This window comes from Salvelinus namaycush, chromosome 21 (genome assembly GCF_016432855.1).
Source record: "Salvelinus namaycush isolate Seneca chromosome 21, SaNama_1.0, whole genome shotgun sequence".
NCBI classification, from domain to species: Eukaryota; Metazoa; Chordata; class Actinopteri; order Salmoniformes; family Salmonidae; genus Salvelinus; species Salvelinus namaycush.
Window position 1 is genome coordinate 32527051 of NC_052327.1, and position 25400 is coordinate 32552450.

Consider the following 25400-nt stretch of genomic DNA (forward strand, 5'->3'; position numbering starts at 1 on the left):
TGGTGAGAACCACACATGCGGAGATCATCCATTCACCTACTCTGTGTCTAACAAAGACAGGCGGTTGGAACCAAAAATCTCAAATTTGGACTCAACAGACCAAAGGACAGATTTCCACTGGTCAAATGTCCATTGCTCGTGTTTCTTCGCCCAAACAAGTCTCCTCTTCTTATTGGTGTCCTTTAGTAGTGGTTTCTTTGCAGCAATTTGACCATGAAGGCCTGATTCACACAGTCTCCTCTTAACAGTTGATGTTGAGATGTGTCTGTTACTTGACCTCTGTGAAGCATTTATTTGGGCTGAATTTCTGAGGATGGTACCTAACGAACTTATCCTCCGCAGCAGAGGTAACTCTGGGTCTTCCTTTCCTGTGGCGGTCCTCATGAGAGACAGTTTCGTCATAGCGCTTGATGATTTTTGCGACTGCACTTGAAGAAACTTTCAAAGTTCTTGAAATTTACCAGATTGACTGACCTTCATGTCTTAAAGTAATGATGGACTGTCGTTTCTCTTTGATAATTTGAGCTGTTCTTGCCATCATATGGACTTGGTCTTTTACCAAATAGGGCTATCTTCTGTATACCACCCCTAGCTTGTCATAACACAACTGATTGGCTCAAACGCATTAAGAAGGAAAGACATTCCACAAATGTACTTTTAACAAGGAACACCTGTTAATTGAAATGCATTCCAGGTTACTACCCCATGAAGCTTGTTGAGTGAATGCCAAGAGTGTGCAAAGCTGTCATCGGGGAAAAGGGTGGCTAACACTTTTTTGGTTATTTCATAGTTATTTCATAGTTTTGATGTCTTCACTATTATTCTACAATGAAAGAAAAACCCTTGATTGAGTAGGTGTGTACAAACTTTTTACTGGTACTGTAGGTGTTGAACATTCAACATAGTTTGGAGTTTTTTTCAGTAGTCAGCAGCAATAGTTAAAAATAGAAATAGTAATGAATTCAATGTCTGTTCATCTAGCTACCACAGATGTAAATCTGTAGTGTAAGCCTTGAGTGTGGTTTATGTTGCTATTAAACAGCTTAGGCTTGGAATAAGAAGTACAAATGGAGTGAGGAGAAAGGGGTGAAATAAGGAGAAAGAGAAAAAGGGAGAAAGGGAGAAAAGGATCGAGCAAGGGAGCAAGCATAACAAAGACCAAATTGTCCTCTGTTGGTGTGGAAAAAAGACGCTGTCACAATGTTAGTGATGACGTTATGGGCAGCAACTGATGTAATGATGTCATGTAATGTCAATCAGCTCATTGATCATGATAGGCTTACACAACATACATACACCAAATAAGGAGATCAGTAGATTTGTCAACTTCTTTATTCTGGTTTATGCAACAGCATGGTACAGCTTGAGTGAATTAAAAGCCAGAGATTGAGATCACCAGGATAGAACAAAATAAATAACACTAATAAAACATCTGATCAGCTTTTGTGTAACTTTCCACACCCAAGTTTCACTTCACACAAAAGTTAACACAACAGACAGAGTGGTTCTGTCGTTGCTGGTGGTTGACTAACAACTGATAGTGGTCTACTGTTATAAACTAGCCACAGGTCTTCTACAGGAAGAAGATTTATGGAATGGAAGATGGATAAACAACATTTCTTCACTCACTGCCACCAGGTACAGATGTAGAATCTTCATTTGAGCCAGTTTGCTACAGCAGGAAAATAATCCTGCATCAACAGAAATGTTGAATTATTAAGTGGATCACTGGAGGTTGGTGTGGTAATGGCTGGAGCGGAATAGGTGTGGAATGGTATCAAATACATCAAACATGGTTTCCATGTGTTTGATGCCATTCCTCCCCTCAGCAGCCTCCACTGATGTGGATTATAATTAAAATTGACATTTTTGAAGGGGTTGATACATTTTTTGTTGGGACAAATCAAGTCTGACATTTTAAACTGGAAATTACAAACTTTAGAAGCCTTTTTAAAACTCAAATACACTACAAGCTTGCATTTCCTGCTGTGTAAGAACATTCTCAGCAACAAAAGAGTGATCAAATTAAGATCCTACATCTGTAGTAGCAGTACATTCAGCCTGGTTAACAAGATAATTATAGAAAGACATACAGGGGTGGTTTCCAGGACACACACTCTACATTGAGCATGCTTAAATCCATGGCTAGGCTTAGTCTGTGTTCAGGAAACCAGCCCTAGTTATATTACACGGTATACAGTATTATATTGTGGCCTACATATATATTCCTTTTCTCAAATCCACTCAAGTACTACAGTATATATTTACAAATACATCATATTATTAACAGTCTACTGATAAACTAAAGACTAGGCTAAAGTCACTGTACAATTATGCTGTCATCAGATAACACATCACAAAACTTTACACAAAGACAAAACAGTATTTGGCTATCTACTTTCTATCTGTTTTGATGAGAATCCAGTGAGAGCCTGATTACAGCAATATCCACAGTGTAGACTAGTGATGTAGTCAACACACTAAACCTTGAGTCAGAGTCGAGTCCAAAGTCCCTAGGGTTAAAGTCCTTTATACTTGAGTCAAGAGTCCCTTGGTAGTGCTAAAAGCTGTGGTCCAACCATTTTAAAATCTCAATTATGTTACATTGTTGCACATTGTAAGGATATCTACATAATACAGCACTCTAATATTTGCTGTTGTAGCTACTATGTTAAATCATGCAACAAAGAGATTTTCTGACAACAAAATCACTACTGATCGAGTCCAAGTCCGAGTCCTCACTGGTCGAGTCCGAGTCCTCACTGGTCGAGTCCGAGTCCTCACTGGTCGAGTCCGAGTCGAGTCCTCACTGGTCGAGTCCGAGTCCTCACTGGTCGAGTCCGAGTCGAGTCCTCACTGGTCGAGTCCGAGTCGAGTCCTCACTGGTCGAGTCCGAGTCCTCACTGGTCGAGTCCGAGTCGAGTCCTCACTGGTCGAGTCCGAGTCCTCACTGGTCGAGTCCGAGTCGAGTCCTCACTGGTCGAGTCCGAGTCGAGTCCTCACTGGTCGAGTCCGAGTCGAGTCCTCACTAGTCGAGTCCGAGTCGAGTCCTCACTGGTCGAGTCCGAGTCGAGTCCTCACTGGTCGAGTCCGAGTCGAGTCCTCACTGGTCGAGTCCGAGTCGAGTCCTAAGTCATGAAAATCGTGACTCGAGTCCAAGTCAAGTCCGAGTCCTGGGACCTTATTTATCAATATTGTGGTAGAAATTATTATAAAAAACTTACGAAGGGAATTCAGAATGTTTAATAAGCTAGGCGTATGTCGCATGTCACTAATTCACAGGGGAGGCATTTTAACAAAAACATTTTTTATCAAAATATGTTTTTTGGCAGAAATGCCTTCTGGAACATGTGAACTTTCATGTGCCTAGCTACAAACCAAACGGAAAAGACATGCTGCCGTGAAGTGTTTATCCATGTACACGGGTAAGAGTCTAGCTACATTTTCAGATATTATACATTTCTAATTTTGTCAGAAAGTCATTTTCATTGCAAGTTAAAGTGTACTGTTAGTTAGCTGGATCACTAGCTAACATTACGTGTATGATCAGTATAGTAATATTATTAGGATATCAGAAATCCATTTGCATTGCTAGTTGTAGCCCAATGTTAGCTAGCTAGCTTTGAACCTAGTTTGTTTGCTTTAGCTTCCTGCAGATTCATACTCCAGCATTTTATGCATAGTGGCAAGCTATGACAATCCATTTGTACTGTAGCTATGGGTTGGGAATATAGTTAATTGTTTAGCTAGGTAGCTACACGTCTAAACAAGACTCCACGTCGCAAGAGAATGATTACTTGACCCATCAAGTTAGCCAGGTGTGTCTGAGGTTGATTATGGCCATTTATTGTATTTCAGGAACATGTGTACATGTATAGACAATAGTGACCCATACACATAACTAGATGTGGTTGGGGGTGGTTGTAGCATTTCTTTCACATGACCCATCAATGTAGACAAAAGTGGATTTTTACCTTTAGGTTATCCTTATTGTAAAGAGATGGGTGGGGCTAAGGCTTATGAGGGTGTGAATGATGCGGAATAGGTGTTGACAAAGAGCTCTCCAGTAGGTGTACCATGTACCAAAACATCCAAGGGCCCTTTCCTCAAAAGTGGGGTTCCAAGTTTATCAAAGCAGAATTACTTTCCCATTGATCCTCAACTGCAGTGTATGGCTGATATACCCTTTTGTAGCTCTGAGTCTCTACTTTATTCCAATTTAAAAGTAAAAATAAAAATGTTATGTTGCTACTAGAACCGAATCAAGCCGGTGGGTCACATACGGTCAAAATAATCTCTTTAAAGCCTGTGGGGAATATACAACTCCGTACCATGAAATATAACCTACAACGGGCAAACAAAAAAATCTACGAAAAAAATATACTTTTCCGAGACTGAAATAGAGGTGCCTAGTGTCAGAGATTGAGTACAATCAAAATGTTTTACTTTGCTCACTCAGTTGTGGTTACCTGTACAAATTAAAACATAGCTACAAAGAGAGGACCATTAGGACAATTCAAGTCGCTTTAGCAATGGCAAATATACTTAAAATGAGTAGCTAGACAACTCACTAATATGCCATCCATCCTCAACAGCACCTTCCTGTAGGCATATACAGTGCATTGCAAAAGTATTCATCCCCCTTGGCGTTTTTCCTATTTTGTTGAATTACAACCTGTAATTTAAATTGATATTTATTTGGATTTGATGTAATGGACATACACAAAATAGTTTAAATAGGTGAATGGAAATGGAAAAAATAACTTGTTTAAAAAAATTAAACAAAAAAAAAATACGGAAAAGTGGTGCGTGCCAAAGTTGTGGAGACAAAGTTGTGGAGAACAAAGTTGTGGAGAACAAAGTTGTGGAGAAGTACAGATCAGGGTTGGGTTATAAAAAAATATCAGAAACTTTGAACATCCCACGCAGCACCATTAAATCCATTCTAAAAAAAATGGAAAGAATACGGCACCACAACAAACCTGCCAAGAGAGGGCCGCCCACCAAAACTCACAGACCAGGGAAGGAGGGCATTAATCAGAGAGGCAACAAAGAGACAAAGAGACAAAGATAACTCTGAAGGAGCTGCAAAGCTCCACAGCGAAGATTGGAGTATCTGTCCATAGGACCACTTTAAGCCGTTCACTCCACAGAGCTGGGCTTTACAGAAGAGTAGCCAGAAAAAAGCCATTGCTTAAAGAAAAAAATAAGGAAACACGTTTGGTGTTCGCCAAAAGGTATGTGGGAGACTCCCCAAACATATGGAAGAAGGTACTCTGGACAGATGAGACTAAAATTTAGCTTTTTGGTGTCACGACTCCTACCGAAGGTGGCTCCCCTTCCTGTTCGGGTGGCGCTCGGCAGTCGTCGTCACCGGCCTACTAGCTGCCACTGATTTCCTCCCCTTGTTTGTTTATTGGTTACACCTGTTTGTAGTTAGGTTGATTAGTGGGGCTTTATTACCCAGCAGGCCCGCTGGGTGTGCGGGATTGTTGTTGTCTTGTATGTCATGGTTCGTGTACGTTCGGAACTATTTAGTTCCCCTTGTGTGTTGGGGCCTTTGGTTTTAGTGGCGTCATGTTCACTTCTGTGGTGATTAAAGTTACGCTACTCTGAACTCTCTGTCTCCTGCGTCTGACTCCTTCCTCCACTACACCCCGGGCATTACATTTGGCCATCAAGGAAAACACTATTTCTGGCGCAAACCCAACACCTCTCATCACCCTGAGAACACTATCCCCACAGTGAAGCATGGTAGTGGCAGCATCATGCTGTGGGGATGTTTTTCATCGGCAGGGACTGGGAAACTGGTCAGAATTGAAGGAATGATGGATGGCACTAAATACTGGGAAATTCTTGAGAGAAACCTGTTTCAGTCTTCCAGAGATTTGAGACTGGGACGGAGGTTCATCTTCCAGCAGGACAATGACCCTAAGCATACTGCTAAAGCAACACTCGAGTGGTTTAAGGGGAAACATTTAAATGTCTTGGAATGGCCTAGGCAAAGCCCAGACCTCAATCCAATTGAGAATCTGTGGTATGACTTAAAGATTGCTGTACACCAGCAATCTTTAACCCATCCAACCCATCCAACTTGAAGGAACTGGAGCAGTTATGCCTTGAAGAACGGGCAAAAATCCCAGTGGCTAGATGTGCCAAGCTTATAGAGACATACCCCAAGAGACTTGCAGCTGTAATTGCTGCAAAAGGTGGCTCTACAAAGTATTGACTTTGGGGGGGATGAATAGTTATGCACGCTCAAGTTTTCTGTTTGTTTCACAATAAAAAATATTTTGCATCATCAAAGTGGTAGGCATGTTGTGTAAATCAAATGATACCAACCCCTAAAAAATCTATTTTAATTCCAGGTTGTAAGGCAACACAATTGGAAAAATGCCAAGGGGGGTGAATACTTTCGCAAGCAACTGTGCCATTGCTGTTCTGCAGAATGAACGAGTCGTGCTTTCCACATGGCCACCTTGCCACCACATTCAACAACTTATTTTGCGCATCACTTAACCCATCACCTGCAGATGAGTGGAAGCCTTTTCTGTTCACATGCTGGCTGAGGCTGCATAGTTTAACTAATTTTGGGATGGTTCTATTATGGCGATGTGGGTGCCATCCATTGCTCCGTTCATATTTGGGAACGCTGATGGCAAAGAAATCCCTATTGACTTCAACCTGTTGTGCGATGGTGTATGGACATTTTATATAACTGGTCGTTTTGCTGATGACTGCATCCAAAACATAGGCTCATCAAGTGCTGTGAGATGCCGATCGGCAAGCTCACACTGAAAAGATCCCGTTGGCAAAAACCAGAGGGTGAATAGTACTTGCATGTGCACCGGAATAGCATGTGTGTGTGCCTTCCTAAAGCAGGTCTTAAATAAAAATCCAATAAGATTGGTTTTGGGAAACGATATCTGAGGAGCCAATCTGTACTTTCTGCAAAAAAAGTCCCACCGATCTCTAAAAACGCACTCTCTGCAAAATGCAGCGTGTGCCGAAAGAGCAACTCAGCTATCTCTCGTTCAATTTCCCATCTGTCTTTTATAGTATTTCACCTGCGCCTCTAATTTAACAAATGACTGTAGCCTACTTTATATGAATTATTATCATAAACAGATGCTCTGACATGGTCCAATTATGCAGTACCAGTCAAAAGTTTGGACACACCTGATCATTCAAGGGTTTTTCTTTATTTGGACTATTTTCTACATTGTAGACTAAGAGTGAAGACATCAAAACTATGACATAACACATATGGACTCACATAGAAACCCAAAAAGTGTTAAGCAAATCAAAATACATTTTATATTTTATATTCTTCAAAGTAGCCACCCTTTGCACTGATGACAGCTTGGCATTCTCTCAACCAGCATTATGAGGAATGCTTTTCCAACAGTCTTGAAGGAATTCCCACATACGCTGAGCACTTGTTGGCTGCTTTTCCTTCACTCTGCTGTCCAACTCATCCCAAACCATCTCAATTTGTTTGAGATTGGTGATTGTGGAGGCCAGGTCATCTGATGCAGCACTTCATCACTCTCCTTGGTCTAATAGCCTTTACACAGCCTGGAGGTGTGCATTGGGTCATTGTCCTGTTGAAAAACAAATGATAGTCCCACTAACTCCAAACCAGATGGGATGGCGTATCATTGCAGAATGTGGTAGCCATATTGGTTAAAAAAATCAGTGTAACCAGCAAAGCACCCCCACACCTCCTCCTCCATGCTTCACGGTGGGAACCACACATGTGGAGATCATCCGTTCACCTACTCTGTGTCTCACAAAGACACAGCGGTTGGAAGCAAACATCTCACATTTGGACTCATCAGACCAAAGGACAGATTTCCACCGGGCTAATGTGCATTGCTCGTGTTTCTTGGCCCAAGCAAGTCTCTTCTTCTTATTGGGGTCCTTTAGTAGTAGTTTCTTTGCAGCAATTCGACCATGATGTCCTGATTCATGTAGTTTCCTCTGAACAGTTGATGTTGAGATGTGTCTGTTACTTGAACTCTGTAAAGCATTGATTTGGGCTGCAATCTGAGTTGCAGTTAACTCTAATGAACTTGTCCTCTGCAGCAAAGGTAACTGCAGCAGAGGTCTTCCTTTCCTGTGGCGGTCCTCATGAAAGCCAGTTTCATCATAGTGCTTGATGGTTTTTGCGATTGCTAAATTTTCCGTATTGACAGACCATCATGTCTGAAAGTAATGATAGGCTGTTTCCCTTTGTTATTTTAGCTGTTCTTGCCCTAACATGTACTTGGTCTTTTACCAAATAGGGCTATCTTCTGTATACCACCCCTACCATGTCACAACACAACAGATTGTCTCAAACGCATTAAGGAAAGAAATTACACAAATTAACAAGGCCCACCTGTTAATTTAAATTCATTCCAGGTGACTACCTCATGAACCTGGTTGAGAGAATACCAAGTGTGTGCAAGGCTGTCATCAAGGCAAAGTGTGGCTACTTTGAAGAATCTCAAATATAAAATATATTTTGATTTGTTTAACACTTTTTTGCTTACTACATGATTACATAAGTGTTATTTCATAGTTTTGATGTCTTTACTGTTATTCCACAATGTAGAAAATAGTAAAAATAAAGATTCACAATGGAATACAATTAAATCGGGAAAATGATTTAATTATTACTCTCACAATTTCACACATTTTCAACATACAGAATATTTCCCCCATTCATGCTTGACAAGCAGTTCCCTTATTCCGCCACTTTGCACTGTGCCTATGCATCGTTATGGCTGTGCATAAATGTATGCACACTCTCAAGCAAAGTTCATAGTGATAAATCTCACACTTTGCATGGAAATGATCCCACACATGGTTTACCCAGAGATTTCATAAAATGAGGCCCCCTCTAGTACTACAACACTGGTATAGCCTCCATGTGCAGTCTTAAGGCGCTGTGGTTATCCCTGATTTAAGGCTAACGCTTACCTTATAGCTTATCCTAGCTTTGGTCCTCTCTACAGTAGAGCCACACAGACAGACCTCTAGGCTATTCCATACAGTAAAAAACACTACTGTACCTCCAAACCAGTGGAGGCTGCTGAGGGGAGGACTGCTCATAATAATGACTGGAACAGAGTGAATGGAATCAAAAACATGGAAACCATGTTTGATGCATTTGATCCCATTGAGGCTCCAGCCATTACCAAGCGGCCGTCCTCCCCAATCAAGGTGCCACCTGCCTCCTGTGCTCCAAACACATCTAAGACCTAGGACCATGATCAACCAGACCTGGTTTAAAGAGTTCCAGGGTACATAAAACGAGGATTACTATGTTCAAACAGTCTCTCCCAGGACACAGTAGTCACAGTTCTACATTAGCTATGTACATTAAAAAAATTGTCAAAGACTCCAGCCACCCTAGTCATAGACTGTTCTCTCTGCTACCACACGGCAAGCGGTACCGGAGCGCCAAGTCTAGGTCCAAGAGGCTTCTAAACAGCTTCTACCCCCAAGCCAGAAGACTCCTGAACATCTAGTCAAATGGCAACCCAGACTATTTGCATTTCCCCCCCCCCCCCCCCTCCACACAACTGCCACTTTCTGTTTTCATCTATGCATAGTCACTTTAATTAACTCTACCTCCATGAACATACTACCTCAACTAACCGGTGCTCCCGCACATTGACTCTGTACCGGCACCCCCGTGTATATATTGTTATTTTTTTACTGCTGCTCTTTAATTACTTGTACCTTTTATCTCTTATCCGTATTTTTGAAACTGCACTGTTGGTTAGGGGCTCGTATGTAAGCATTTCACTGTAATGTCTACCTACACCTGTTGTATTTGGCGCATGTGACTAATAAAATTTGATTTAATTTATACAGCCCGATGGCTCTGTGCCATAACCCAATACAGCTGACCATTGAAGCTTAGTCCCTAGTCCCTGTGGTTTATGTCATAACATCAATTAAGTCATAGGTCAGAGGTGACTCTTTGGTCTCTCAAAAGCATCTTACACAACACAGAGAAAGAGTAGGTAGAGGGAGACAAGAGGAGAGGAGTCCAGTGGTCTTCCCTTGTATAGCCAAAAGGTTATGTAATGGTTGAACTGAGTAGTAGCTATGGTTAGGTCAGATGTGGTAACTTGGGTGGAGGTTGAGTAGTGGTTGTAGGTAGGTTAGATGTGGTAACATGGGTGGAGGTTGAGTAATGGTTGTAGGTAGGTCAGATGTGGTAACTTGGGTGGAGGTTGAGTAGTGGTTGTAGGTAGGTTAGATGTGGTAACATGGGTGGAGGTTGAGTAATGGTTGTAGGTAGGTCAGATGTGGTAACTTGGGTGGAGGTTGAGTAGTGGTTGTAGGTAGGTTAGATGTGGTAACATGGGTGGAGGTTGAGTAATGGTTGTAGGTAGGTCAGATGTGGTAACTTGGGTGGAGGTTGAGTAGTGGTTGTAGGTAGGTTAGATGTGGTAACATGGGTGGAGGTTGAGTAATGGTTGTAGGTAGGTCAGATGTGGTAACTTGGGTGGAGGTTGAGTAATGGTTGTAGGTAGGTTAGATGTGGTAACATGGGTGGAGGTTGAGTAATGGTTGTAGGTAGGTCACATGTATCCGTTGTGCCTGGTGGCTGCTGGTGAGGGTACACTGGGTGCTGCTCGTGAGCTCACTCTCCCTCCTCCCTCAGTATAGCCGCTTCTCATAACTACAGGAAGACAACACACAGAGACAACTGTCAGGAATACAAGTCAAGCTTAATTGAAACTCATATTACACTACATAAACTAGATTGAGGGTTTTAAGAAATTGGTAGGGCTTTAAAAAGTCATGACCTCGACTTTTGGGTCTTCCTGAAAACAAAAAGGGACCAACAGAGAAAATTGCAGTAGGAAAAGAGTTAGAGTTGTGAGCACAGGGAGAATGTACTTACATGGCACAAAAGAATATCTATGATGAGAGCATGAGTCAGAGAAAGAGAGAAGGCAGACATTGTGACGTTTAGCTTGCTTCAGTGCTACTGTTTAGCTCAGGGGTAGGCAATTCTATCCACAAAGGGTCAGAGTGGGTGCAGGATTCTTCCCCAGCTAAAGCCGTGACACATCCAAAACAATAAATCAACCAATCATAGTCAAAAGTGAATTACTTGCATCTGCTGTTACTGCTTTGGTTGGAGCGAAAGCCTGCACCCACAATGGACCTCGTATGGTATGACTGCCAATCCCCAGTTTAAGTAGCAACTCCTAAACAACATATAGTAAAGGAGATATGGACGCCACTGGTGAGGACAAACACACTCACTCACACGCTACCACCCAGGCCAGAGATAAAGGACATCGGACACAGAACATGGGACACAACAGGACAGGTTAGTCAATCACAGAGGAGAGGAGCACAGGATCTACAACGAATACCACAGGACAGGATGTGTAAACAATGCCAGAGCCAGGCAGGGGCAGACTTACGAGTGGAGCCCGTGTACTCCCCCCTCAACCTGAGCTGACATGGTCCTCTTCTCAAACTTCAGCTCCCCAGAGTACATCATGGACCTGAAATAACATACAACAATACAATTCTATCACAACAATGGAACAAAGAGACACGGATCATATCAAAGTGGAATACAATAACACAGTCTAACATCTGTTCAGACTTACCGCAGTATGCAGAGGCTCTTGGCTCCGATGTCTTGGCAGCCATGTTGTATGCCAGCGATGAGGTAGGGGGCAAACTTATGGATAGAACCTTTATCCTGAACCGACCCTGACACACCCTGAGCCACCTTCACCTTGTCCCCCTCACTGTCGAGTTAAACACACAATCACAATATCCCTATCACTGCAAATAGACAACATACACACACACCTTCTCCCCCTCACACCTCTGGCCTTTGCCCTATTACTGGAAATACACAAGACACACCGTGTCTCTCTCTTTACCTGAAGTAGCGTTTCTGGCTGCTGCTGTTCTTCTCCATGGCGTCCAGGGAGCCCATCCCGCGGTACTTCTTCAGCCGCACGCCATCTGAGAAGAAATACTCCCCCGGGGCCTCTGTGGTTGCTGCGAGCAATGACCCCATCATCACTGAGGGCACAGAAGTCAGAGGTGGAAGGAGGTAAAAGTCAGACCATCGATAGTATGGTGTACATTTTCCTGTTTGTGGGAAAAGGCTAATAATAATGCTCGGTGGATTCAACACACACACAAATACACACCTGTGGATGCCCCAAGAGCGAGAGCTTTTACCACATGTCCAACGGTCTGGATGCCTCCGTCTGCGATGACGGGCACACCGAAGCGCCTGGCGTACTCTGCCACCTTGTACACTGATGTGCCCTGGGGACGCCCACACGCCATCACTGGCACACAATACAAACACAACACAAAGCAACATGTCAGCAACATGTCAGCAATTTGACAACAAATAGTTTGTCTTTTTCCCTAAACATTTGGCAAACTGTACACTCTCCTCCCTCCTCATTTGCTGTTCCTCCCCGGTCTCTCGTTACCTTCCTGGGTGATGCAGATGGAGCCGCAGCCCATCCCCACCCTCAGAGCGTCCACACCCGCATCGATCAGATTCTTAGCCTGGGCTGCAGTCACCACTACACACACATAGCGAGAGAGACAGAGATACAGAGATACAGAGAGAGAATGTAAATTGAGAATGGGGAAGAAAGAAAGAAAATGTGTGAGATTAACATGAAAGAGACATTGCTAGAGAAGGTAGAGGAGACTCACCGTTTCCTCCCACCACCTGTAGTTCAGGGTATTTCTGTTTGATGTAGTTGATCATGTTGATCTGATAGACAGAGTTCCCCTGGGAGGAGTCCTACAGCAGTAAACAGAGAGGAGCGGAACCCAAAGATAAGACAAGTAACCAAAAATACAATAGAAACAACTCAACCTCTTCCCCAGACCCACCAGCACTACCACGTCAACCCCAGCCTGCATCAGCAGGTCCAGTCTGCATTTGTCCTCCTCTCTGGTTCCGATGGCCGCTCCACACAGCAGCTGTTTCCTGGAGTCTTTAGAGGCAAGTGGGTAGTCTCGGTTCTTCTTCAGGTCTGTCCTGGCGATGATGGCAACTAGCTCATCACTGTCATTCACTATGGGCAGTTTACCTGAGAGAGACAGAAGTTCCAAACAAAGATTGATCTTTTCTCATGTCCTCTCTAACTAAAGTGTCACTGTAGGAAATTTTGTGTCACTACCATACAGTACCTTTCTTGCTGCGCTGCAGGATGTCGTTGGCCTCTTTCAGTGTGACGCCAGCTGGTGCAACCACTAAATCTTCCCTCTTTGTCATAGCCTGCAAGAATCAGCCATTCATGTAAACCTCACAGGAATAGTATTCAATTCTACAAGAAATAGACTCATCCAGTTTACAATATATGTTTTGATAATATATTGTCAATATATTAGACATGTACAAACAAACATGTCATCCACACACACCTCTTCCAGGGGTCTGTCATGGTCTTTCTCTGAGAGGAAGTCAATGTCTCGGGAGGTGACGATGCCCACCAGCTTGCTGCCCATCTTGCCCGTCTCGGTGACAGGGATGCCAGAGAAGCCGTGGCGGACCTTTGCTTCGAATACGTCTCCCACTGTGTGGCGAGGACTCATCACCACTGGGTCTGTGATGAAACCCTGCTCAAATTTCTGACCACAAATAAATAAACATCATTCAACGAATGTACTTTTGTATTTATTAAACAAGCAAGTTTAAGTGTATTCATGTACTGTTACATTGTCAAATGACGTTGTGACATGAGACTTTATACTGTTGATGTAACGGTCTATCAATATACTGTATATCATCATGTTGTCCAACAGCTAGCCACCATCTTACCTTAACCAAGCGGACCTCGTTGGCCTGGAACTCTGGAGTACAGTTATGGTGCATGATCCCGATCCCGCCCATGAGCTATAACACCCAGAGCACTGACCAATCAGGGTTAGCCGAACAATCCAATCAGACTTCAATATGCGTCAACCAGAGTCCATGTATTACAATAAATATTTTATTTTTATTTATGGAAATACATAAAAACTCATTACCACAACCAAAAATACCACTAGTAAATTAAGTTCTATAACAGATTTGTGGTCTTGTCTTATTGCTGTTGGCTGGCTGAGGAGATGAGGAGTGGCTCTATACTCACAGCCATAGCAATGGCCATGGAGGACTCAGTGACCGTATCCATGGGAGATGAGATGATAGGAGTCTTCAGGGTGATCTTCCTGGTCAGAGCTGAGGTCAGGTCCTAGAAACAGGAAGTAGAGGAGGAAATAGATAATTATCACATTACAGTGATCTGAGAAGAAAAACTTAACTACATAAATAATGACACCCTGTCACCAAATACCTGTGACTGTAAGGCAAGACCAATCTGAACATGCAATACCTCCTCATTGCCATTAGGTGGCAGCATGGATGCCAGCTGTCCCTGCTCAGTCCTGTATGTACTGTCATGATGTACAACAGGAGACATACCCTTCTGCCAGTAGAGAACAAACAAGCTAAAAACACAAGCACCTGTAGCCTACTAAAGCAATTACACCGGGCATGACTCTGACTCTCAGCCATGAGGGACTGGTGTTGCTATTCTCAGTGTTGTTGTGGAGTGAAGTGGTCTGGCTGGCTTTGTTACCAGCTGAGAGAGTGTGTGTGTGTGTGTACACACGCTATTCAACTGAGAGGTACATAAAGCAGCCTCCTGTCCTCCTCAGGGAGGCAGAGAGGACCACAGGAGAGGAGTGGCTGCATACACACACAGGGCTATACTGGGCTGTGTATGTATGGGTATGACATCATATGCCAGAAAACAGCTATGTAGTCGACTAAAGCAGTAGTATGGCTATGATACTGTAGCTTCTGTTGTTAATTAGCAAAGAAAAGGTTAACCAAACACACTGGATACTCACCACTTCATCAGAAATAAAGTCTATGAAACCAGGCAGAATCAGGAAATCACTGTAGAGGGGGGAGAGGGACAAAAAAAATTAACAGAGAGAGAATATTGTGTGGTCTACGATTACTGACATATCATGTTGTCCTGAAAGGTGGATACACATCATTCTGCCAAACAGTGAGGGAACTGTTGTGTGAATACTTCCCACTCCTTGCGTCCCAGCACCAGTCCCTTGACCCCTGGCCAGCACAGAGTCACATCCCTACACCCTCAACCACTTTGCATATCACACACTCTCACACAGACTGGAAATAAAGCCTCTTTCTAATCCTCCCACTGTACTAGATGTGAGGATATGATGTTCTCTCTGTATAAATCTCCATTAGGACTGATAACACAAGCCTAATATACTCATTCTAATTTGAAAATAAACAAATTCCTCTTATGTAAGGCTGCATAATGATGATTATTCTACTGGTCTGGTCTGACCATAACATCACAGCAGTCAATGAGTGTTTTTACTCTGTCAGTATCACACTAACACTTATAAGGTCTTACTGAACGAAAGGTCGAAGTGTGTCTCTGCTGAGAGAGGATTTGTTATATCTATGATACATTAGTGTGGTCATTAAGATAATACACCAGCCATATCCGCACATATTCAGCCATCTATGAGATGTTTCAAATTTAGGTGGAGGAGCACATGTCTACTAGTATCAGAACTAGGCCTACTACATGTCATACTAATTTGAGTGTCCCGGATGTACTGTATGTTTACTATGCTGATCTATAAGACCAGGCTGAGTCACTCTCTGTCATACACTTTCAATTGGAAACATTTCAGGAATTTCAATCAAGATCATTGGAAATGCTCCTCTCTAAGTCTGGTAGAATGTATTTAAAAAATTCTTACTTGTATGTGAGTCCATCCCCGATAGAGAAGAGCTGCTGAGCCGTCAGTCCATCTTCAGGCACGTACCCTGTCCCTCCACTGATCAGGTAGTCAGCCATGCTGGAACACACACACACAGTATATATACTGTACATGTGTGTATAATAAACTCAGCAAAAAAAGAAACGTCCTCTCACTGTCAACTGCGTATATTTTCAGCAAACTTAACATGTGTAAATATTTGTATGAACATAAGATTCAACAACTGAGACATAAACTGAACAAGTTCCACAGACATGTGACTAACAGAAATGGAATAATGTGTCCCTGAACAAAGGAGGGGGGTGAAAATCAAAAGTAACAGTCAGTATCTTGTGTGGCCACCAGCTGCATTAAGTACTGCAGTGCATCTCCTCCTCATGGACTGCACCAGATTTGCCAGTTCTTGCTGTGAGATGTTACCCCACTCTTCCACCAAGGCACCTGCAAGTTCGCTGACATTTCTGGGGGGAATGGCCCTAGCCCTCACCCTCCAATCCAACAGGTCCCAGACATGCTCAATGGGATTGAGATCCGGGCTCTTCGCTGGCCATGGCAGAACACTGACATTCCTGTCTTGCAGGAAATCACGCACAGAACGAGCAGTATGGCTGGTGGCATTGTCATGCTGGAGGGTCATGTCAGGATGAGCCTGCAGGAAGGGTACCACATGAGGGAGGAGGATGTCTTCCCTCTAACGCACAGCGTTGAGATTGCCTGCAATGACAACAAGCTCAGACCGATGATGCTGTGACACACCGCCCCAGACCATGACGCACCCTCCACCTCCAAATCGATTTTTCTCCAGAGTACAGGCCTCGGTGTAACGCTCATTCCTTCGACGATAAACGATCTGACCATCACCCCTGATGAGACAAAACTGTGACTCGTCAGTGAAGAGCACTTTTTGCCAGTCCTGTCTGGTCCAGCGACGGTGGGTTTGTGCCCATAGGCGACGTTGTTGCCGGTGATGTCTGGTGAGGACCTGCCTTACAACAGGCCTACAAGCCCTCAGTTCAGCCTCTCTCAGCCTATTGCGGACAGTCTGAGCACTGATGGAGGGATTGTGCGTTCCTGGTGTAACTTGGGCAGTTGTTGTTGCCATCCTGTACCTGTCCCGCAGGTGTGATGTTCGGATGTACCGATCCTGTGCAGGTGTTGTTACACGTGGTCTGCCACTGCGAGGACGATCAGCTGTCCGTCCTGTCTCCCTGTAGCGATGTCTTATGCGTCTCACAGTACGGACATTGTAATTTATTGCCCTGGCCACATCTGCAGTCCTCATGCCTCCTTGTAGCATGCCTAAGGCACATTCACGCAGATGAGCAGGGACCCTAGGCATCTTTCTTTTGGTGTTTTTCAGTGGAGTCAGTAGAAAGGCCTCTTTAGTGTCCTAAGTTTCCATAACTGTGACCTTAATTGCCTGCCGTCTTGAAGCTGTTAGTGTCTTAACGACCGTTCCACAGGGGCATGTTCATTAATTATTTATGGTTAATTGAACAAGCATGGGAAACAGTGTTTAAACCCTTTACAATGAAGATCTGTGAAGTTATTTGTATTTTTACGAATTATCTTTGAAAGTCAGGGTCCTGAAAATGGGACATCTCTTTTTTTGCTGAGTTTATATATACACTGCTCAAAAAAATAAAGGGAACACTAAAATAACACATCCTAGATCTGAATGAATGAAATATTCTTATTAAATACTTTTTTCTTTACATAGTTTAATGTGCTGACAACAAAATCACACAAAAATGATCAATGGAAATCAAATTTATCAACCCATGGAGGTCTGGATTTGGACTCTCAAAATTAAAGTGGAAAACCACACTACAGGCTGATCCAACTTTGATGTAATGTCCTTAAAACAAGTCAAAATGAGGCTCAGTAGTGTGTGTGGCCTCCACGTGCCTGTATGACCTCCCTACAATGCCTGGGCATGCTCCTGATGAGGTGGCGGATGGTCTCCTGAGGCATCTCCTCCCAGACCTGGACTAAAGCATCCGCCAACTCCTGGACAGTCTGTGGTGCAACGTGGCGTTGGTGGATGGAGCGAGACATGATGTCCCAGATGTGCTCAATTGGATTCAGGTCTGGGGAACGGGCGGGCCAGTCCATAGCATCAATGCCTTCCTCTTGCAGGAACTGCTGACACACTCCAGCCACATGAGGTCTAGCATTGTCTTGCATTAGGAGGAACCCAGGGCTAACCGCACCAGCATATGGTCTCACAAGGGGTCTGATCTCATCTCGGTACCTAATGGCAGTCAGGCTACCTCTGGCGAGCACATGGAGGGCTGTGCGGCCCCCCAAAGAAATGCCACCCCACACCATGACTGACCCACCGCCAAACTGGTCATGCTGGAGGATGTTGCAGGCAGCAGAACGTTCTCCACGGCGTCTCCAGACTCTGTCACGTCTGTCACATGTGCTCAGTGTGAACCTGCTTTCATCTGTGAAGAGCACAGGGCGCCAGTGGCGAATTTGCCAATCTTGGTGTTCTCTGGCAAATGCCAAACGTCCTGCACGGTGTTGGGCTGTAAGCACAACCCCCACCTGTGGACGTCGGGCCCTCATACCACCCTCATGGAGTCTGTTTCTGACCGTTTGAGCAGACACATGCACATTTGTGGCCTGCTGGAGGTCATTTTGCAGGGCTCTGGCAGTGCTCCTCCTTGCACAAAGGCGGAGGTAGCGGTCCTGCTGCTGGGTTGTTTCCCTCCTACGGCCTCCTCCACGTCTCCTGATGTACTGGCCTGTCTCCTGGTAGCGCCTCCATGCTCTGGACACTACGCTGACAGACACAGCAAACCTTCTTTTCACAGCTCGCATTGATGTGCCATCCTGGATGAGCTGCACTACCTGAGCCACTTGTGTGGGTTGTAGACTCCGTCTCATGCTACCACTAGAGTGAAAGCACCGCATTCAAAAGTGACCAAAACATCAGCCAGGAAGCATAGGAACTGAGAAGTGGTCTGTGGTCACCACCTGCAGAACCACTCCTTTATTGGGGGTGTATTGCTAATTGCCTATAATTTCCACCTGTTGTCTATTCCATTTGCACAACAGCATGTGAAATTTATTGTCAATCAGTGTTGCTTCCTAAGTGGACAGTTTGATTTCACAGAAGTGTGATTGACTTGGAGTTACATTGTGTTGTTTAAGTGTTCCCTTTATTTTTTTGAGCAGTGTATATCACACACAGTGAATTCGGAAGGTATTCAGACACCTTGACTTTTTCTGTATTTTGTTACCTTATAGCTTTATTCTAAAATGTATTAAATTGTTTTTTCACCTAATCAATCTACACACAATACCCCATAATGACAAAGCAAAAACATTTTTAGAATTATTGCCCCCCAAAAATTAAAAAAATAAAAGTCACATTTACATAAGTATTTACTCAGTACTTTGTTGAAGCACCTTGGCAGCAATTACAGCCTCGAGTCTTCTTGGGTATGACGCTACAAGTTTGGCACAACTGTATTTGGGGAGTTTCTCCTATTCTTCTCTGCAGATCCACTCAAGCTCTGTAAGTTTGGATGAGGATTACCGCTGCACAACTATTTTCAGGTCTCTCCAGATGTTTGATCGGGTTCAAGTCTGGGCTCTGGCTGGGCTACTCAAGGACATTTAGAGACTTGTCCTGAAGCCACTCCTGCGTTGTCTTGGCTGTGTGCTTAGGGTCGTTGTCCTGTTGGAAGGTAAACCATCGCCCCAGTCCGAGGTCCTGAGCAGGTTTTTCACCACTTTGCTCCTTTCATCTTTCCCTCGATACTGACTAGTCTCCCAGTCTGCAACTGACACCTCCCTCTGAAACTGGATCCTGGACTTACTGACGGGCCGCCCCCAGGTGGTGAGGGTAGGTAGCAACACATCTGTCACGCTGATCCTCAACACTGGAGCTCTCCAGGGGTGCATGCTCAGTCCCCTCCTGTACTCCCTGTTCACCCACGACTGCATGGCCAGGCACGACTCCAACACCATCATTAAGTTTGCGACGACACAACAGTGTCGATCACCGACACAACAGCCTGATCACCGACAACGACGAGACAGCCTATAGGGAGGAGGTCAGAGACCTGGCCGGGTGGTGCCAGAATAACAACCTATCCCTCAACGTAACCAAGACTAAGGAGATGATTGTGGACTACAGGAAAAGGAGGACCGAGCACGTCCCCATTCTCATCAACGGGGCTGTAGTGGAGCAGGTTGAGAGCTTCAAATTCCTTGGTGTCCACATCAACAACAAACTAGAATGGTCCAAACACACTAAGACAGTCGTGAAAAGGGCACGACAAAGCCTATTCCCCATCAGGAAACTAAACAGATTTGGCATGTGTCCTGAGATCGTCAAAAGGTTCTACAGCTGCAACATCGAGAGCATCCTGACCGGTTGCATCACTGCCTGGTACGGCAATTGCTCGGCCTCAGATCGCAAGGCACTTCAGAGGGTAGTGCGTACGGCCCAGTACATCACTGGGGCAAAGCTGCCTGTCATCCAGGACCTCTACACCAGGCGGTGTCAGAGGAAGGCCCTGAAAATTGTCAGCCACCCCAGTCATAGACTGTTCTCTCTAATACTGCATGGCAAGCGGTACCGGAGTGCAAAGTCTAGGACAAAAAGGCTTCTCAACAGTTTTTACCCCCAAGCCATAAGACTCCTGAACAGGTAACCAAATGGTTACCCGGACTATTTGCATTGTGTGCACCCCCCAACCCCTCTTTTACGCTGCTGCTACTCTCTGTTTATCTTATATGCATAGTCACTTTAACTATACATTCATGTACATACTACCTCAATTGGTCCGACCAACCAGTGCTCCCGCACATTGGCTAACCGGGCTATCTGTATTGTGTCCCACCACCCGCAAACCGCTCCTTTTACGCTACTGCTACTCTCTGTTCATCATATATGCATAGTCACTTTAACCATACCCACATGTATATACTACCTCAATAAACCTGACTAACCGGTGTCTGTATATAGCCTTGCTACTGTTATTTTCAAATGTCTTTTTACTGTTGTTTCATTTCTTTACTTACCCACACACACACACACACACACACACACACACACACACACACACACACACACACACACACACACACACACACACACACACACACACATACCTTTTTTCCCGCACTATTTGTTAGAGCCTATAAGTAAGCATTTCACTGTAAGGTCTACACCTGTTGTATTCGGCGCATGTGACAAATACATTTTGATTTGATTTGATTTGAAAAACATTCCCACAGCATGATGCTGCCACCACCATGCTTCACTGTAGGGATGGTGCCAGGCTTCCTTCAGACGTGACGCTTGGCATTCAGACCAAAGAGTTCAATCTTGGCTTCATCAGACCAGAGAACCTTGTTTCTTATGGTCTGAGAGTCCTTTAGCTGCCTTTTGGCAAACTCCAAGTGGGCTGTCATGTGCCTTTTACTGAGGAGTGGCTTCCGTCTGGCCACTCTACCATAAGGTCCTGATTGGTGGAGTGCTGCAGAGAGGGTTGAGCTTCTGGAAGGTTCTCCCATCTCCACAGAGGACCTCTGGAGCTCTGTCAGAGTGACCATCGGGTTCTTGGACACCTCCCTGACCAAGGCCCTTCTCTTCCCGATTGCTCAGTTTGGCCGGGTGACCAGCTCTATAAAGAGTCTTGGTGGTTCCAAACTTCTTCCATTTAAGAATGATGGAGGTCACTGTGTTCTTGGGGACCATCAATGCTGCAGAGATTTTTGGTACCCCTCCCCAGATCTGTGCATCGACACAATCCTGTCTCGGAGCTCTACAGTCAATTCCTTTGACCGCATGGCTTGGTTTTTGCTCTGACATGCACTGTCAACTGTGGGACCTTATATAGACAAATGTGTGCATATCCAAATCATGTTCAATCAATTGAATTTACCACAAGTGGACTCCAATCAAGTTGTAAAAACCTCTCAAGGATGATCAATGGAAACAGGATGCACCTGAGCTCAGTTTCAAATATCATAGCAAAGGGTCTGAATACCTATGAAAGTAAGGTATTTCTGTTTTGTTTTTTTATACATTTGAACCTGTTCGCTTTGTCATTATGAGGTACTGTGTGTATATTGAGGAAAAACATTTATTTAATACATCTTAGAATAAGACTTTAACGTAACAAAATGTGGGAAAAGTCAAGGGGTCTGAATACTTTCCGAATGTACTGTATATAGACAGAACCCAGTTGACCATATATATGGTCAAAGTTCTTCTAGACTCTAATACAGGATTTGTAGTTTTAACCCTGCAGATTAAAGGTGCACTATGCAGAAATCGCTCTGCCATTTCCTGTTTGCTAAAATTCTAAAAGTTTGCCTAATTTCAGTTTACGTGACAAAACAAGCAACTGTAGAGAATCATTGTACTATTTTAACCGCTGTGAAATACATTTTCCATAACCCCAAATATTGTATTTTCAGCTGTTTGAAGCTGGTGTACAAACCAAAAGCAAAAGAAGCAAAATATAAATTTAACGGGAAGCATAGAAATAGTGTACATAGAACAGATCCACCACTTCTTAGACTTTCTTTCAATGCGAATGACAGATCTATAACTAACATTTCTATGTGAATTTGGTAGGGTCGCCCTAAAAGCTTCATATTGCAGCTTTAAATATATAGACAAATTTAATGATGCATAATACTGTATCTCCATGTTTCACCTGCAAGGCTGTCAGTGAAAATTCAAAAGACCTCCTGAGTAGAATACATGCTCCTAAAACCGTGTTATCCAGAGAGAACGTATTGCTGTAATCCACAGTTTGTTGTTTTTACGTGATATAAGGGAATATACAGTTGTGGCCAAAAGTTTTGAGAATAACACAAATATTAATTTCCACAAAGTTTTCTGCTTCAGTGTCTTTAGATATTTTTGTCAGATGTTACTATGGAATACTGAAGTATATTTACAAGCATTTCATAAGTGTCAAAGGCTTTTATTGACAATTTCATGAAGTTGATGCAAAGAGTCAATATTTGCAGTGTTGACCCTTCTTTTTCAAGACCTCTGCAATCTGCCCTGGCATGCTGTCAATTAACTTATGGGCCACATCCTGACTGATGGCAGCCCATTCTTGCATAATCAATGCTTAGAGTTTGTCAGAATTTGTGGGTTTTTGTTTGTCCACCGCCTCTTGAGGATTGACCACAAGCTCTCAATGGGATTAAGGTCTGGGGAGTTTCCTGGTTATGGACCCAAAATATCGATGTTTTGTTCCCCGAGCCACTTAGTTATCACTTTTGCCTTATGGCAAGGTGCTCCATCATGCTGGAAATTGTGAGTGAGCCCACTCCCTTGGCTGAGAAGCAACTCCACACATGAATGGTCTCAGGATGCTTTACTGTTGGCATGACACAGGGCTGATGGTAGCGCTCACCTTGTCTTTCCGGACAAGCCTTTTTCCAGATGCCCCAAACAATCGGAAAGGGGATTCATCAGAGAAAATGACTTTACCCCAGTCCTCAGCAGTCCAATCCCTGTACCTTTTGCATAATATCAGTCTGTCCCTGATGTTTTTCCTGGAGAGAAGTGGCTTCTTTGCTGCCCTTCTTGACACCAGGCCATCCTCCAAAAGTCTTTGCCTCACTGTGCGTGCAGATGCACTCACACCTGCCTGCTGCCATTCCTGAGCAAGCTCTGTACTGGTGGTGCACCGATCCAGCAGCTGAATCAACTTTAGGAGACGGTCCTGGCGCTTGCTGGACTTTCTTGGGCACCCTGAAGCCTTCTTCACAACAATTGAACCGCTCTCCTTGAAGTTCTTGATGATCCGATAAATGGTTGATTTAGGTGCAATCTTACTGGCAGCAATGGCAGCAATGAATGAATGAATGATGGAGGCCACTGAAGCCCTTTTTGTGCAAAACAATGATGACGGCACGTGTTTCCTTGCAGGTAACCATGGTTGACAGAGGAAGAACAATGATTCCAAGCACCACCCTCCTTTTGAAGCTTCCAGTCTGTTATTCGAACTCAATCAGCATGACAGAGTGATCTCCAGCCTTGTCCTCATCAACACTCACACCTGTGCTAACGAGAGAGTCACTGACATGATGTCAGCTGGTCCTTTTGTGGCAGGGCTGAAATGCAGTGGAAATGTTTTTGGGGGATTCAGTTAATTTGCATGGCAAAGAGGGACTTTGCAATTAATTGCAATTCATCTGATCACTCTTCATAACATTCTGGAGTATATGCAAATTGCCATCACATGCAGGCAGGCAGCAGACTTTGTGACTTTGTGAAAATTAATATTTGTGTCATTCTCAAAACTTTTGACCACGACAGTACTGTACGTAGTTGTCTTTCTACAGCACCTAATGATATGAATGGATAGGGGATAACATCAAAACAACACTAATTTACCTTCAGTGTGGTTGTTTACCTTTCAATTAGATAAATAGCTTGGCTCTGTAATCTGGAAATGTTGATGAACCTACAGACTCTATAACCCTGTCAACGGAAAGTCTTTCACTCTGTGTGACGGTCAAGCAGCAGGTAAGAGGCTTTAGTTACGTCACTGTCTCCTGATAGCAGCTAACTGGGATTTATAAAGCTCACTGACAACGTCAATGAAAACACCTTGACTGGCAGATGGATGTTTGGTAGTTCGTTAATGTAGATGAAAGCCAGTAATTCACTAGGCCAGTGGGGTCTGGCACCTGGGACCGAGCTAGGACCTAGTTGTTGACTGATGGTTAGAGCAATTGGAGTTTAGATGATGACGAATGGTATAGGCTGACTAGTTTTGTTTGTTACCTGTGTGCGTGTGTGTCTGGCTCACCTTTCAGGTTCGTATCCGGCTTGGATGCGTGTGGCACTGTATCTCTGTGCGGCCGTCTCGTGCCCGTGGCCGTGGCCGTGAGGGTTGGTGTGCGTGTAGGCTCCACGAGGGTTGGAGTTGGGGTGTGTGTGTTCCCCTTCACGGGGCGAGAGGCGCGGCCTGGCAGGCTCAGTGTCACCAACTATACGGCGGTAGTCGATCTGGTAGGTGTCTTGCTCAAGCTCACCAAACTGGTCGTAGCCTTGACCCTCCATCTCTGAGAAATCCAGGGCTAAGGCCTCCACGGTTGTCGTCTCACACACACAGACCTGACTGACCCCTTTCACACACACACACACAGACCTGACTGATCCCTTTCACACACACACTCATACACACAACCTGACTGACCTCTCACACACATACACAACCAATGCCTCTGACACACTTGAGGCCTCTATCAAGTCTCACATGCACATTCAATGCCTTACAATTACAATGCCTCATTCACACACACCTGGCATATCACAGACACCTGCACACCCAACGCCACTAGAACAGACTTCCCCAGAGTGTGTTCTTTCTCTAACACACTGCTGACACGAGTGCTGCTGTCTCACAACTGTGTGTCAATTAAATAGCCCTCCTCTAAATCCTCCTGTCTCTGGGGTGTTCTCCTGTCTCTCTGCAGATACAGTCTATGGGAGATAAGGCCTAAAAGTGGGAGCTCTGGTGTTCCTGAGACTGATGTACAGAAAGATGGAGAACTACCTCTCTCTTCGTTAG

The 25400-nt window shown here is 44.2% G+C and overlaps 1 protein-coding gene across 3 annotated transcripts; it reads right to left on the reverse strand.

Annotated features, from left to right (window-relative positions):
* Window positions 1-10662: 10662 nt before the first annotated feature.
* LOC120066698 (inosine-5'-monophosphate dehydrogenase 1a) lies at window positions 10663-24694 on the reverse strand. 3 transcript variants are annotated; one of them, XM_039018147.1, is made up of 15 exons: window positions 24636-24694; window positions 15808-15906; window positions 14908-14956; window positions 14145-14246; window positions 13832-13906; window positions 13435-13641; window positions 13201-13288; window positions 12901-13100; window positions 12718-12808; window positions 12486-12581; window positions 12192-12335; window positions 11916-12060; window positions 11634-11777; window positions 11442-11525; window positions 10663-10684 (listed from the first exon to the last, which is right to left on the reverse strand). In XM_039018147.1, the coding sequence occupies exons 2-15, from the start codon at window positions 15903-15905 to the stop codon at window positions 10663-10665; spliced, it is 1545 nt and encodes a 514-aa protein (XP_038874075.1). In that variant the 5' UTR covers window position 15906; window positions 24636-24694. The 3 variants fall into 3 exon arrangements, with proteins under 3 accessions (XP_038874075.1, XP_038874071.1, XP_038874074.1); XM_039018143.1 differs by lacking the exon at window positions 24636-24694 and having other exon boundaries at window positions 13847-13906; window positions 15808-15905; XM_039018146.1 differs by lacking the exons at window positions 13832-13906; window positions 24636-24694 and having other exon boundaries at window positions 15808-15905.
* Between the last annotated feature and the right edge of the window lie 706 nt (window positions 24695-25400).